A 17274-nucleotide genomic window follows, 5' to 3' on the forward strand; every position below is an offset into this window, starting at 1 on the left:
TGACTTATTAAATATGTGCATATGTGACATACTAAACATACTAGTTTACCTTGAAAAGCTTCATAGAAAACACCGACCTTACCTATGAAGCTTTTCAAGATAAATTAAAATATTCACAATAAATTAGTATGTCACATATGCACTTATTTAATAAGTCAATATTGACTGTAAGAAAGTGCGAGAACGGGTTGGTGACTGAAGTAGCGGAGCGATGGCTCGCCAGCCTGCAAAGCCTTAAACAAAAATAAACAAAGCAAGATGGCATGCTATATGTATCCCCAGTGGGAACAAGATCTAAATATAAACTTTATTCAACACTGACTCAGTGTTGAATAATAGATACTCTTGGATATTGTGGCCTCTGGGTTGAAGCGGCCAATTAGACACTTGGAACTCACTTTCGTTAACGAGTCCGAAGCCAGAACCAGTGACATCGGCATTGTGAGGGGGGCGCTCTTTGGAGACGCAGTAAGGGAACACAAATTCGTTGAACTCAATCTTTTCGACTGTCTTCAGCAATGCTATATCGTTGTACCGCACAGGCGACGAGGGGCTGCAGATAGGAGGGAGAGGGGACATAGTAAGTCAGGCTGTGGACACGGGGAGGGGGGGGGGAGGGAGGACATGGAAGATCAGGCTGTGGACATGGGGGAGGGAAAACATGTTATATCAATCAGTATAAACAAAGCCTTGGACTTGGTATTTACAGGAGATCGAAAGTGCATAGGACAAGTTGAAGACAAGGTTGCAATCACTGACTTGCAGGAACACCAAGATAGGATATGGTTGTTGACAGCGATATCCGCCTGGTTTGACAATGCTCTTAAAGATGAGACGTTATCTACACTGTCCATTCTCATCTTGACTTGTGTCTTCACCGTTGTCAGAAGCACGGTACGCAATGGGCAGTAAGCAGTACACAATATTGTGTACTGTGTGTTGGCTTGGATATTGAGCGTTAGATATGACAGCATGCCAAACTTGGTATGAGAACACACTAGTTATGGCAGAGGACGGAGAGGTTATGATCAGGGGGAGAAAGTAGTTATGGCTGGAGAGGAAATAGCTGAGGGGATACAGTAGTTATGACAGAAGACACAGTAGGTATGGTAGGGGATAAAGTAGTTATGTGTGCGGGGGGGGGGAGGAGGGAGTGTCAGTAGCTAAATGCTACTGGCACACACACACACACACACACACACACACACACACACACACACACACACACACACACACACACACACACACACACACACACACACACACACACACACACACACACACACGAGAAAAAGTGTGCGAGGAACTCAATATGAAATTCCAGGAAGTCTTCACATTAGAGCAAGGAGAAGTTACAGAGATATGAGAAGGAATAGTTGACAAGGCATTACTAGAGAAATTTGAGATTACCAGTGGGGATGTAAGGAAGCTTTTGCTAGAGTTGGATGTGACAAAGACTATAGGCCCGTATAGAATATTGCCATGGATACTAAAAGAAGGAGCAGAAGCACTGTGCCTGCCACTCTCCATGGTGTATAACAAATCACTAGTTACAGGTGAACTGCCAAAAATTTGGAAGGCTGTAAACGTAGTCCCGATATACAAGAAGGGGGATAGACAGGAGGCACTGAACCAGTGTCCCTAATTTGCAAGCTAATGGTGAAAATTGTGCGAAAAAAGCTAGTGTAACATCTAGAGCGAAGGAACTTTGTGACACAACACCAACATGGTTTCAAGGATGGCAAGTCATGCCTCACAGGATTAATTGAATTCTACAATCAGGCAACAAGAATCAGACAACAAAGTGAGAGGTGGGCAGACTGCATATTTTTGGATTGCCAGTAGCCTTTGACACACTGCCACACCAGAGACTAGTGCGAAAGCTGGAAATGCAGGCAGGGGTGAAAGGGAAGGTACTCCATTGGATAAGGGAGTGCCTAAGTAACAGAAGGCAGTGAGTCACTGTGCGGGGTGAGGTCTCAGATTAGCGAGACGTCACCAGTGGAGTCTGGCAGGGTTAATTTCAGTCCTTGGACCCATACTGTTTCTTATATATGTAAATGATCTTCCAGATGGTATAGAATCATTCCTCTCATTGTTTGCTGATGATGCAAAAACTATGAGGAGGATTAAGACAGAGGAAGACAGTATGAGACTACAAGATGACCTAGACAGACTGCATGAATGGTCTAACAAATGGCTACTAAACTTCAACCCGAGTAAATGTAAGGTAATGAAACTAGGCAGTGGAAACAGGAGGCCAGACACAGGATACAGAATGGGAGATGAAGTCCTTCATGAAACGGGCAGAGAGAAGGATCTTAGAGTTAATATCACACCAACCCTGTCTCCTGAAGTCCACATCAAAAGAATAACATCTGCAGCGTATGCGAGGCTGACTAACATCAGAACTGCCTTCAGGAACCTGTGTAAGGAATCATTCAGAACCTTGTATACCACATATGTAAGACCAATCCTGGAGTATGCGGCCCCAGCATGGAGCCCGTACCTTGTCAAGCACAAGGCGAAGCTTGAAAAAGTTCAGAGATATGCCACTAGGCTAGTCCCAGAACTAAGAGGCATGAGGTACGAAGAAAGGCTGCGAGAAATGCACCTTAGAACACTAGAAGACAGAAGAGTAAGGGGAGACATGATCACTACCTATAAAATTATCAGAGGAATTGACAGGGTAGATAAAGATAAACTGTTTAACCCGGGTGGTACACGAACAAAGGGGACACAGGTGGTAACTGACTACCCAAATGAGCCACAGGGACGTTAGAAAGAACTTTTTCAGTGTCAGAGTAGTTAACAGATGGAATGCACTAGGCAGTGATGTGGTGGAGGCTGACTCCATACACAGTTTCAAGTGTAGATATGATAGAGCCCAGTAGGCTCAGGAACCTGTACACCAGTTGATTGACAGTTGAGAGGCGGGACCAAAGAGCCAGAGCTCAACCCCCGCAAGCACAATTAGGTGAGTACAATTAGGTGAGTACATAAACACACACACACACATAAATCACCAACACAGACACACACACACACACACACATAAATCACCAACACAGACACACACACACACACACACATAAATCACCAACACAGACACACACACACACACACATAAATCACCAACACAGACACACACACACACACACACACCACATAAATCACCAACACAGACACACACACATAAATCACCAACACAGACACACACACACACACATAAATCACCAACACAGACACACACACACACACACACACACACACACACACACACACACACACACACACACACACACACATAAATCACCAACACAGACACACTTTTTGTTTCTGAACTTCTGAAAAGTTTCTGAACTTCTGAAAAGTTTCTGAACTTCTGAAAAGTTTCTGAACTTCTGAAAAGTTTCTGAACTTTTCAACACTGGTGGGACGCGAACAAGGGGACACAGGTGGAAGCTGAGTACCCAAATGAGCCACAGAGACGTTAGAAAGAACTTTTTCAGTGTCAGAGTAGTTAGCAAATGGAATGCATTAGGAAGTGATGTGGTGGAGGCTGACTCCATACACAGTTTCAAATGTAGATATGATAGAGCCCAATAGGCTCAGGAATCTGTACACCAGTTGATTGACGGTTGAGAGGCGGGACCAAAGAGCCAGAGCTCAACCCCCGCAAGCACAATTAGGTGAGTACACATAAATCACCAACACAGACACACACACACACACACACACACACACACACATAAATCACCAACACAGACACACACACACACACACACACACACACACACACACACACACACATAAATCACCAACACAGACACACACACACACACACACACACACACACATAAATCACCAACACAGACACACACACACACACACACACACACATAAATCACCAACACAGACACACACACACACACACACACACACACACATAAATCACCAACACAGACACACACCAAATATCAGATTTAAGCTTACTCATAATCCTGATGGACGATGATGGTCTCTATTGTATAGTCTCGTGGACGGGAGTTTGTCTCGTTGTCCTTAGAGAAGTCCAGTTCCCCGAGCCTGACAGTAGTGAGCCTGTGGAGGGAAAAAACACAGTTATTCAGCATTAAATTGCGCACTTGATAACTTACGCAGTACACTTAGTAACCTTTTCAAGTGTGAGTCTTTACTCCCACAGTGGGAGTAAAGAGGGAGATTACGTGTACAGATAAGCCACATGATAACAGCACTTAGCTTGCAGTTTCATCAGGAACTTCAACACCATTCCTAATGAGCCCTAGTCTTAGTTAGGAAAATAATAAGCTATCTTTAAATTGCTGTATTGGCGGATATTCTTGTCTTGAGTATAACTTGTAGGCCACTACCGGGTTACAGGAGAGTGCGGGGCCCCCGTACCGGGAGAGTACGCGGGCCCCGTACCGGGAGAGTACGCGGCCACCGACACAGGGGTCCAGGGCGGGGACTTACGGGTGTTCGTGGTCGACGACGCAGTAGGCTGCCGTCAGCAGGAACCTGTCGGAGATGGGTGTTGCCCCGCAGAAGGTGTCCTCGACCTTCAACCTCTCCGCCTGCTGTTGGCCTGTTGAGTTAAATATATAATATATATATTTATATATTAAATATATATATATATATATATTATATATATACATTATATATATATATATATACATTATATATATATATATATATATATATATATATATATATATATATATATATATATATATATATATATATATATATATATATATATATATTTGAAAGGTGAGATGAATTATTAGCTCTTTCACATCCTTTGGGATCATTGTCAAAGCAGATTGATAAAGAATGGGAAGCAGGGATGGGTATATACGCCCTTCCCACGAGAATGAGAATAGGAGAAAGGAGGAAAGCGGAGGAGATGAGAGACACACATGTGAGACGTAAGTAATCAAACAAGTTAGCCGACACGGGACAGGGAATTAAGACATAGGATGAGAGAGAAGAGATAAGCAATAAGGAAGAAAATGAAAAAATATATACTTAATAATAACCAAAGGAGGAACAGCTGTCATAATATATATAGAAATGCCTATAGAGAATAATATTAACCAAGAAAAGGGATAAAGGAATATTATGAAAAGTTATCTACATAAATCATGTATAAATAAATAAATATCTACATAAATCTTATCTACATAAATCAAGTATAAATAAATAAATTATCTACAATAAATCATTATCTACATAAATCATATCTACATATTATCAAGTTATCCACATGAAGAACAATTTAAACCCCCACAGTGTTCTTTATATAAGTTCCTTATTCCCCTTAGCGGAATACCGGTAACGTGGAGGGACAAGAGAAGTATACCTGGGTTGCCAGCAGAGGTCTGTGGTGTGGTGACGGTCTGGAAGAGAAGAAGACACCAACATTAGCACTGGTCCTATACCTCACGTCTCGGTGCCTCTGAGGGACACCAGTAACCCTATAGACATTACCCATTGCCTGAATGCGTCAAGGAAACAGCTCAGTGGGTCTAGGAATCCCTTCACTTTAGAATTAGAATTTACTTTAGAATTTTAAAATTAACTTTAGAATTAAAACTTTAGAATTAGAATTTAGAACTTTAGAACTTTAGAATTAAAACTGGCAGAGGTAAATAAAAGCTTCAATATTGCTTGACCGTCATCCTGTAACTTCCTTCCCCCTCAAAGACTTAAAATAATATATGACATCTTTTCAAAAATCTTTAAATTAATCACGATTGGTCGATTAATACGCATCCAGGAGATTAATCTCTGGGAATATTACCCAATGAGTTTAGGTATATATTTCATATATTATATTATTCAAGGCCCTAATTCTTGGCAAAACTAAAGCAGCGACAGAGGAGTGAGTGATCTTTGTGTTATGAAAACAAAGGGATATTCTTCTCGTTTGTCCTGCCAAAATGAATGTACAGTTACAGATAAACATGTTGCTAAGACATCGAGTCACAAAAGCAAGGAGTTATTTAATATAATATCACACAGCTCCCTCAAGTTGATGACAATATGAGAGATTAACTCTGAGGGTCTTCCTTAACAGCTGGAGTAATGTACAATTACATTATTTCTTCCATCGGGGCTCTTACTAGTGTTGCTACCCTCGGGGCTCTTGTGTTGCTACCCTCGGGGCTCTTGTGTTGCTACCCTCGGGGCTCTTGTGTTGCTACCCTCGGGGCTCTTGTGTTGCTACCCTCGGGGCTCTTGTGTTGCTACCCTCGGGGCTCTTGTGTTGCTAACCCTAGGGCTCTTACTGGTGTTGCTACCCTCGGGGCTCTTACTGGTGTTGCTACCCTCGGAGCTCTTACTGGTGTTGCTACCCTCGGGGCTCTTACTAGTGTTGCTACCCTCGGGGCTCTTACTTGTGTTGCTACCCTCGGAGCTCTTACTTGTGTTGCTACCCTCGGAGCTCTTACTACAATATTGAACAAGCTCATTTCGTCTGTGATCGTCACCACCGGAATGATTTTGTGGTTCATTTGAAACATATATTCTCATGGGACTTTTTAGGAAGATATAGGACAAAGGCCTTAAAGTCCCACAGTAACCGACTTTGAGCATTATTCCCGAGGGAGTGGTGTTTACAGCGCTTCCTCGCGCCACTACGCATTAACATTCTTGTGGAACATGTTTAGCTCAGAGCGCTTCGGTCCGTGTTGATTTTGGTTCGTCTACGAGGAGCGTGTATCTGGTAGAGGGAGGGGGGGGGGAGGGAGATTAGCATAACGCAGACAGTCCTGGCTTGCCACCTAAAGGGTTTCGATGCGGTATTGATTGTGAGATGAGCCTTGCACCCGCAAGATTACTAGGCTCATGGCTCGCTCTCTCTGTCTCTCTCTCTCTCTCTGTCTCTCTCTCTCTCTCTGTGGCTAGCGGTGGGGCGACCATTGTTACCTGTATCCGGTGTGAACGAAGTGAAGAGTTTTCCTAGAGTGGTGTAAGAGTCTCTCTCTCTGTGTATCATTTCCACTCTCTCTCCTATTCCCCTCTTTTTCTTCACAGTTATCCTTGCTTCTCTGTAACCATTTCTGACTCTCTTGTTCTCTTCCAGCCCATCTCTTCCCTGCCGCTACCATCTCCCTTACTTGTTCATTGTTCTGCTGCCCTTCCCGTCGTCGCCAGCCCTCAGGGGGAGAGGGGGGGGGGGTCTGTGTGTGGGGTTATAGCCAGGGAAGTTGGCCTCGTCACCTGGGAATCCCAGAGCCTCACACTCCCCCAAGTATACAGAGTGGGTGACCTCGCTCAGGTACTGCTGGGCTCTGTTAAGGGGATGTGCTTGTGTCTCCAGCTTGTTACACAGCTCACTGTTAACGTCTCAGGTTAATCATAGTGGCGTAAGCTTTAATGAGTCTTATTAGAGCTTGTATACAGCGCCTGTGGTGTAATGTATGTTTTATTATTTCTCTCATTTTTAAGTGGTTTTTCAAAAACATTTTTTTTTTCGGGGGGGGGGGGGAGGGAGGTTCCGGTTTTCTGTATATGTAAATTATTTAATGGTTACATAGTTTATTAATATATTTTCCAGTGAAATGAGACGTCATCTTTGAATGCATTGTGACTGCTTAATTAGGAATTTGCATTAATTTCTAATATGAATGTGCAAGTAAACTATGGTTAGTTAATTTATTGTTATTATTTTTAATTATTAAGAGCAACTTCTGTTCTTCTGAGAACACTTTTGCCTTGATAATAATCTTTAACTTTTCTGACGAAAATGATTCTATAAGAATAACCTTATCGTGCCCAACCGTCTCTGTCCCGCCTGGGGATCAAACCCGAGCTCCTAGAGTGCAAGCCGAGGTCCTAGCCCAAACTTATTTCTGTTTTTAAGACAGTGATTAAAATCAACCTAATTTACTCCCATCTTTAGACCAAAATCTATTTTACCATAAAAACTTTCTAACTATTTGAACAATTCGTGATTACTATAGCAGGTTACATGAATTCTTAATGTGTGGTGACCTAAGAAGGTAAATCAATTCATATAGAAATTCTTATTTCAATATTATACATTTCAGGAAGTAGACAAAGTTAAAGATAATGTTGTTTATTAATAATACTACGAAGACAGAGGACCATAGCAATACTACAAGACAAGAGGACCATAGCAACACTACAAGACAAGAGGACCATAGCAACACTACAAGACAAGAGGACCATAGCAACACTACAAGACAAGAGGACCATAGCAACACTACAAGACAAGAGGACCATAGCAACACAACAAGACAAGAGGACCATACAACACTACAAGACAAGAGGACCATAGCAACACAACAAGACAAGAGGACCATACAACACTACAAGACAAGAGGACCATAGCAACACAACAAGACAAGAGGACCATACAACACTACAAGACAAGAGGACCATAGCAACACAACAAGACAAGAGGACCATAGCAACACTACAAGACAAGAGGACCATAGCAACACTACAAGACAAGAGGACCATAGCAACACAACAAGACAAGAAGGACCATAGCAACAGTACAAGACAAGAGGACCATAGCAACAGTACAAGACAAGAGGACCATAGCAACACAACAAGACAAGAAGGACCATAGCAACACTACAAGACAAGAGGACCATAGCAACAGTACAAAGGACATAGCAACACTACAAGACAAGAGGACCATAGCAACACAACAAGACAAGAGGACCATAGCAACAGTACAAGACAGGAAGACCATAGCAACACTACAAGACAAGAGGACCATAGCAACACTACAAGACAAGAGGACCATAGCAACACTACAAGACAAGAGGACCATAGCAACACTACAAGACAGGAGGACCATAGCAACACTACAAGACAAGAGGACCATAGCAACACTACAAGACAGGAGGACCATAGCAACACTACAAGACAAGAGGACCATAGCAACACTACAAGACAAGAGGACCATAGCAACACTACAAGACAAGAGGACCATAGCAACAGTACAAGACAAGAGGACCACAGCAACACTACAAGACAAGAGGACCATAGCAACACTACAAGACACGAGGACCATAGCAACACTACAAGACAAGAGGACCATAGCAACAGTACAAGACAAGAGGACCATAGCAACACTACAAGACAAGAGGACCATAGCAACACTACAAGACAAGAGGACCATAGCAACACTACAAGACAGGAGGACCATAGCAACAGTACAAGACAGGAGGACCATAGCAACACTACAAGACAGGAGGACCATAGCAACACAACAAGACAAGAGGACCATAGCAACACTACAAGACAAGAGGACCATAGCAACACTACAAGACAAGAGGACCATAGCAACACTACAAGACAAGAGGACCATAGCAACACTACAAGACAAGAGGACCATAGCAACACTACAAGACAAGAGGACCATACAACACAACAAGACAAGAGGACCATACAACACAACAAGACAAGAGGACCATAGCAACACAACAAGACAAGAAGGACCATAGCAACACTACAAGACAAGAGGACCATAGCAACAGTACCTGTGAGACGCCAAGCTGAGGCTCAGCATATCTGGCCCTTCTGCGCCCCCCGTTGGAAGAACTGCTACCGCGTCTGCCGTTGAAGTTGGGGAAGGGCGGGGCATTCCAGGGAGCATTCTGTTTCCGGTTGTTGTTAGGGAAGATTGATCTTCTGGGGACAGTGGGGACCCGCTCGGGGCTGATTGGCAACCCACATACTGCAAGTAACACCAATAAAACATTAAAACACATTTACATTTGAATGTTACTTTAATTCCTGCTCTCTCACACACACACCCATCATGTGTAGCTGCAATTATCACCACATTGCATCAACTCTCCCATCGACAATAGAATATCCCCGTCTCATTCTCTCTCTTCCATCTCCACGCCCCCTTTCCCATCCGTGCCATGCATGAACCATCCCATAAACCACAATGTAGCAAACAAAAGGTCCGAAACCTTTTAATAAACTCACCAAAATCTGGATTGGCGATAGAGCGACGCGGAGCTTTGCACAGGTTGCAAGTGGCTGGACAAAGGTTCGCCATATTTTCCCGGTGGGAACTGCAGTAGTCGCGTGCGGCCCACGTCTTGCATTGCGCGTCCTTGTCCACGCATTGGTTAGCTGTGGGAGTCAGGTGAAAGAAAAGGAAATAATGAAACAATGATGGATGGGATGGAAGATCCTTGTCAGTGGATCATGAAAGACATAACTGAGAAATTTTTTGAGAGCTGACTTAATTCTTTTAGTCGCTGTCAGGCAAACACTCGTGTGACAGCGACTTGCAAGATAAGGTAATTATCAGGAGCGCTAAGCCAGCACCACTATACATCACTAAGAAGGAATATGAGGACAAGGATCTGGAATACGACGAAGGGGGAAAGGAAAGCTGCCCAACTGCATTTCCCGCCATGAAAAGCGACTTGAAACAAAGGGCAGCACTATTGTCATATTCTACGCGCCTCTCAAGAATGCTGTTTTTATTCCTTGTTGAAGAATTTGGCATAATTATCATTTATTAGGTGTTGTTCCTGGTTTCTGTGTATGGGACACTAACGTCCCATACACAGGGACATTATGGGAGTTGTGTATGGGACATTATGGAAGTTACTAACGTGTCCTCTCTACTAGTACGTCTCATTGTCCACATTATGACCCTAACGTACAAATTACATAATACTGTGAACAGCAGCGGCTCGCAAATATCCGCGTTTTATATGTATTAGTAAGTTTGGTTAGGTGGGTGGCTTGGGTGCGTGCGTTCCTGGTTAGGTTAGCAGGACTGAGAGTGGGTGAGGGTGGGGCAGTACTCACAGGACTGAGAGTGGGTGAGGGTGGGGCAGTACTCACAGGACTGAGAGTGGGTGAAGGTGCCCAGTACTCACAGGACTGACAGTGGGTGAGGGTGGGTAGTACTCACGGGACGGTGAGTGGGTGAGGGTTGGGCAGTACTCACAGGACTGAGAGTGGGTAAGGGTGGGGCAGTACTCACAGGACTGAGAGTGGGTGAGGGTGGGGCAGCACTCACAGGACTGAGAGTGGGTGAGGGTGGGCAGTACTCACAGGACTGTTAGTGGGTGAGGGTGGGGCAGTACTCACAGGACTGACAGTGGGTGAGGGTGGGGCAGTACTCACAGGACTGACAATGGGTGAGGGTGGGGCAGTACTCACAGGACTGAGAGTGGGTGAGGGTGGGGCAGTACTCACAGGACTGAGAGTGGGTGAGGGTGGGGCAGTACTCACAGGACTGACAATGGGTGAGGGTGGGGCAGTACTCACAGGACTGAGAGTGGGTGAGGGTGGGCAGCACTCACAGGACTGAGAGTGGGTGAGGGTGGGCAGTACTCACAGGACTGACAGTGGGTGAGGGTGGGGCAGTACTCACAGGACTGAGAGTGGGTGAGGGTTGAGAAGATGGACACGATGAGCAGGGAGGCCCACGAGACCTTCACTATGGCCGCCATCCTGGAAGAACACCAGAGGCACTCCTTCAGACCGGGTTGCGCTGCCTCTCCCTCCTTCCTACCGATGCCTCTCCCACGCCTGCTGACTCTCACTGCTCTTACTGATGACTCTCCCACGGTGCTTCTGCTGCCTCTATGGTCTCGGCACGTCTCTCACTTTCTGTTGGGAGTTAATACATGACAACAATCACTGGGTGATGATGTAAATAAAAATTGGATCAATAGCTGTAAATTCAGGTAAAATACAATTCTAAATGTACAATTGTTTACGAAAAGAGACTGGGAATTATTTTTCCCCACTATCTTTTAGAATAATTATATAATTTCGAACATGTGTAAATTTAAGTCAGCAGCGAGCTGAGCTTACATAATAACGCTAACGTAATTGTGCCTAGCTAGACGTGTTAACGGGGAGCGGGCTCTAACTCTAGGACTCCGTCATATAGAGCTGTTATCCCTGGTATATTTGTACCTCCCAACTTTATAGTACTCTACTTGCTCTTGATCCTGTGGACTATGGATGCAGAAAATCCACAGAGAAATGGGAAAGAGAGATGAACGTTTCGGCCGATCTGGGCCTTTGTCAACACCGGACTCAGTCCGTTGTTGACAAAGACATTTGTTGACGTGCTTATATATATATATATATATATATATATATATATATATATATATATATATATATATATATATATATATATATATATATATATATATATAATATAATATAATATATACATAATATATTATTATATATACAATAATATAATATTATATTATATATAATATATATTATATATAATATAATATATATTATATATATAATATAATATAATATAATATAATATAATATAATGTAAAGTGCAGATGAATGAAGATAGCGGCCAGGAACAGGTTTCTGACTAAGAAAATGTCCTTCGATTAGGCATCATATTAACTCTGTCATACAAGCGACAAACATGTGACTGTGAAATATTAAGATCACCGGAAATTTAAATGAGATGCATTCATGATGCTATGTACCACATGGGTAAGACCAGTCCCTGAGAATGCTGCACCGGCGTGGTACCCCAAACCATCCGACGTTTAAGTAATTATGAGGATAAAGCATTAAGCCATTACGACAATATAGCACTTGGAAGAGATTTCCAAGTGCTATATTGCTATCCAAGGACAAGAAGCTGGGATAGGACGGAAAGTAGGAATGGTGCCCAATCACTTAAATCATCGGGGATCGAACGCCGTACTGCAAGAAACGAGACCGTCGCTCTACCGACTAGTCCAAGTGATTTTCAACCATTCGAAGGATATATCCATTTAAACTCCAAAGAGCGCAGAACGAGATGGGATATAATCACAACATACAAAATACTTCGGGGTCTAAATAGAATGAACAAGGACAGGTATTTTGAAATGGAAAGAACCTGGACAAGAGGACAGACAGAAGCTACCTATACAGGTCAGCCAAACTTATCACAGGAAGAGCTACAAGTAGAAAGATTACTGTGGACATTGAGTATATTTGACTTTAAATCACTTTCGCTCCTTTTAAAGTAACGCGAAACTCAGCCCTCAGAATAACACTAGCGACACGCGTGACATAAATTAAATAAGGGCAAAAGGTTAAAAGGCGGGTCCAAGAGCTGAAATTCAATCTCGCAAACACAGCTGGAATAGGGGGAGGGAAGAGGGGGGGGGGAATGATTTCAGGTTAAGTACTGGAACCGGTTCAGTTATTCAGCCGACGAGGTTTCCCTTAAACACGATCCGTTAGTCGTTTTACATCCATGTCCACGCGTACTGTTGGGTGCACAGGAGGGAACGACTAAGAAATAGTTAGCAGTCGTTCCGCTCTACCCGGGGATCGAACCCAGGTCGCTCCTGCCTCTGACACGAGCGTGTGAGAGTGTGACCCGCTACCTCACAGCGTGCTGCTCAGGTACTGAACCACAACACAAACACATGCTTTCATCAGCATAACCCAACACTGTACACGTAAGATAACACAGTTGCGTACCCACACACACACACACACACACACACACACACACACACACACACACACACACACACACACACACACACACACACACACACACACACACACACACACACACACACACACACACACACACACCGGGTAAACAAGGATAAACTATTCAACACTGGCGGGACGCGAACAAGGGGACGCAGGTGGAAACTGAGTACCCACATGAGCCACAGGGACGTAAGAAGGAACTTTTTCAGTGTCAGAGAAGTTAACGGATGGAATGCATTAGGCAGTGATGTAGTGGAGGCTGACTCCATACACAGTTTCAAATATAGATATGATAGAGCCCAGTAGGCTCAGGAATCTGTACACCAGTTGATTGACAGTTGATAGGCGGGACCAAAGAGCCAGAGCTCAACCCCCTCAACCACAACTAAGTGAGTACACACACACACACACACCGCACGATAAAGAGGAGTCAAAATACCTGTTTGAGCTAGACGCGCGAGAGAGATCAGCACACGTCCGTCCATCAGGTGATGGCCTGAGCAACTAACCAGCTCCACCATATAAGCTCTCACCGGCCGCCTCGGCTCCCAACACCCACCAAACTTTTTCGGAGTCTCACGTTTTTGTTGCGTCACTGGGCACACTAAGATGCTGGTGGATGCTGTTTTCCGCGTGTGCTCTCGTTCTTGACGTCGCGAGGCGTGCGCGGGAGTGTGTCGTAATCGCTGGGGAAATTGATGAGCGCTTCAATGTGGAGGTAACAGGAGGGTGTGTGGAGGAGCACGGCCGCCGGTGCGCGCGCTGATGGCGACCGCCAGGGGGAAAACCCAACCCATGTTCCAGTAATGTTTTGTACGGCACTCGCTTAGTATTTGGTGGTGTACGGCACTCGCTTAGTATTTGGTGGTGTACGGCACTCGCTTAGTATTTGGTGGTGTACGGCACTCGCTTAGTATTTGGTGGTGTACAGTACTCGCTTAGTATTTGGTGGTGTACGGCACTCGCTTAGTATTTGGTGGTGTACGGCACTCGCTTAGTATTTGGTGGTGTACGGCACTCGCTTAGTATTTGGTGGTGTACGGCACTCGCTCAGTATTTGGTGGTGTACGGCACTCGCTTAGTATTTGGTGGTGTACGGCACTCGCTTAGTATTTGGTGGTGTACGGCACTCGCTTAGTATTTGGTGGTGTACGGCACTCGCTTAGTATTTGGTGGTGTACAGCACTCGCTTAGTATTTGGTGGTGTACAGCACTCGCTTAGTATTTGGTGGTGTACAGCACTCGCTTAATTAGTATTTGGTGGTGTACAACACTCGCTTAGTACCTCTGCTCAGTATTCAGTGGTGTGCAATGTTCAGTAACTCAAGGGGTACAACGCTCAGTGCCTGGTGGTCTAAGAGGTGTATCTTGACACGTTACTACATGCCTTTTTCCTTCCATGTTTCCTACATGTGAGATAAATATGAAATATATTTTTATCTCACTATTTCCTGAATGTGCTGAGAGAGAGAGAGAGAGAGAGAGAGAGAGAGAGAGAGAGAGAGAGAGAGAGAGAGAGAGAGAGAGAGAGAGAGAGAGAGAGAGAGAGAGAGTGAGAGAGAGAGAGAGAGAGAGAGAGAGAGAGAGAGAGAGAGAGAGAGAGAGAGAGAGAGAGAGAGAGAGAGAGAGAGAGAGAGAGAGAGAGAGAGAGAGAGAGAGAGAGAGAGAGAGAGAGAGAGAGAGAGAGAGAGAGAGAGAGAGAGAGAGAGAAGAGAGAGAGAGAGAGAGAGAGAGAGAGAGAGAGAGAGAGAGAGAGAGAGAGAGAGAGAGAGAGAGAGAGAGAGAGAGAGAGAGAGAGAGAGAGAGAGAGAGAGAGAGAGAGAGAGAGAGAGAGAGAGAGAGAGAGAGAGAGAGAGAGAGAGAGAGAGAGAGAGAGAGAGTGAGAGAGAGAGAGAGAGAGAGAGAGAGAGAGAGAGAGAGAGAGAGAGAGAGAGAGAGAGAGAGAGAGAGAGAGAGAGAGAGAGAGAGAGAGAGAGAGAGAAGAGAGTGAGAGAGAGAGAGAGAGAGAGAGAGAGAGAGAGAGAGAGAGAGAGAGAGAGAGAGAGAGAGAGAGAGAGAGAGAGAGAGAGAGAGAGAGAGAGAGAGAGAGAGAGAGAGAGAGAGAGAGAGAGAGAGAGAGAGAGAGAGAGAGAGAGAGAGAGAGATTTAAGGTGTAAGAAAAGCTGTGAAACCACTTTTTGTGTCTTTCTGGTCTTAGCTGGGAGCGGCCATAGTGATCTTCCGTCCCAGGCTGACCTCAGACCCACCTTGACAACGGCACGTTACCTGTATCCACCTACCTTGTGTACCTTACGTTGGCTCCGGGGATTAATATCCCCTCGGGGCCCCAGTCTATGACCTCTTGGATAGTAGTCTAGTACACCAAGCTGTCAGCCGCCCTTGTTCGCAGCCTGACGTATGAACCACAGCCCAGTTGATCAGGAACGGTGTTTGTCAAGTTCTCTTTGGGACACTGTAAGAGGTTAGTTAGTTATGCCTGTTATGTATAGAGGGTGAATGTTGAAAAGTCTTGGGCTCTTAATGTAGAGAAAATTGTCTCATAGCATATACCTTTTGAACCTTTTATTATCCTAACAGGGCTATTTTGCACTTCCTGCCATACCTCGAGATCTCATAAGGAGTCATTTCCTTATGCAGATTAGGAACAAGTCCCTCTAATATTTTGCTAGTGCAAATTATTATACATCTCTTTCGTTTGAGAAACTGTAAACATTCCCAATAATTTAGATGGCTTATTGAATAGAATCGGGCACTGAAAGATCGCTCTACAGTTTCCGGGTCAGCAGTTTCTCCAGATTTAATTGGGGCTGTGAGTGTGCAAGAATATTCCAATCTAACTAGTGTCTTAAGAAGTACTTTCATAGGTTTGGCATCTCTTTTTTCTGAAAAGGTACTTCTTGATCCAGCCTGTCATTTTTCTTGCATTCGTGACAGCTAATTTATTGTGTTCTTTAAAAATAATAATCTTTCGACAGGGTTATTCCCAAATCTTTTCCTATTTCTATCTCTAGTATGAGTTGGTAGTGGTTTCCGTTTTGATATTTGTCAGATTAACTATAGCGCAGGGGTTTGAGATTGTTTTCATTCATTAAACATCATAATTTGTTTTCTGTGTCCCATTCAAAGACCTGATTTAAACCAGTTTAAAGGTTTGCTGTGCCCTCTGTATTGAGAACTCTCATAAATATCCTGGTATCATCTGCAAAGGAGGATTGATGAAATTGAAGATCTTTCCTTCTCCTTTGCCAGTAATTCCATTTGTGTGCAATAACAATCGGTCACACTCGTCGAAAACTTTGGTGGAATCTAAAATTATCACATGTTAGTTTAACTTGACTTTCGTCGCCTCTAGAGACTAATTGTCATAGTGGTCAAGCAGTTGTAGAGAGACAGGAGCAGGCTGCTGCTGTCTCAAGACAACCTCTGCTGTCCAGGGGGGTTGAGTTGACGGCGTGACTCCATGGGGAAAATCACGTTAATGGGATTTCTTTATTTCTCTTGTGACCATTTGTTTATATTTTAATTCTTAGCATTATAATTTTAGCACCTTCAGACCCATTATACACATATTTAATTCCCAGGTTAATGGACTATTAATTTATTAAATAGTCAATGCTGTTGGTGGAGTACAACAGGAAGGGATTAGAGCCAAGTGTGTGACAAGTGAGGGGACTAGAACCAGGTGTGTGACAGGTGTGGAATTAGAGCCAAGTGTGGAACTAGAGCCAGGTGTGTGACAGG

The 17274-nt window shown here is 44.1% G+C and overlaps 1 protein-coding gene across 2 annotated transcripts in view; it reads right to left on the reverse strand.

Annotated features, from left to right (window-relative positions):
- LOC123748722 (trypsin-1) overlaps nucleotides 1-14298 on the reverse strand; it is a 16027-nt gene extending 1729 nt beyond the window's left edge. Inside the window, exons 1-8 of one of the 2 annotated variants that reach the window (XM_069338337.1) lie at nucleotides 14114-14298; nucleotides 11417-11655; nucleotides 10006-10155; nucleotides 9549-9745; nucleotides 5390-5426; nucleotides 4498-4609; nucleotides 3997-4104; nucleotides 399-553 (exon numbers count right to left, since the gene is read on the reverse strand). In XM_069338337.1, the coding sequence (XP_069194438.1) occupies nucleotides 399-553; nucleotides 3997-4104; nucleotides 4498-4609; nucleotides 5390-5426; nucleotides 9549-9745; nucleotides 10006-10155; nucleotides 11417-11495 (838 nt within the window). In that variant the 5' untranslated portion in view covers nucleotides 11496-11655; nucleotides 14114-14298. The other variant, XM_069338336.1, reaches the window with a different exon arrangement.
- Nucleotides 14299-17274: the final 2976 nt, after the last annotated feature.

This window comes from Procambarus clarkii, chromosome 39 (genome assembly GCF_040958095.1).
Source record: "Procambarus clarkii isolate CNS0578487 chromosome 39, FALCON_Pclarkii_2.0, whole genome shotgun sequence".
Classification (NCBI taxonomy): domain Eukaryota; kingdom Metazoa; phylum Arthropoda; class Malacostraca; order Decapoda; family Cambaridae; genus Procambarus; species Procambarus clarkii.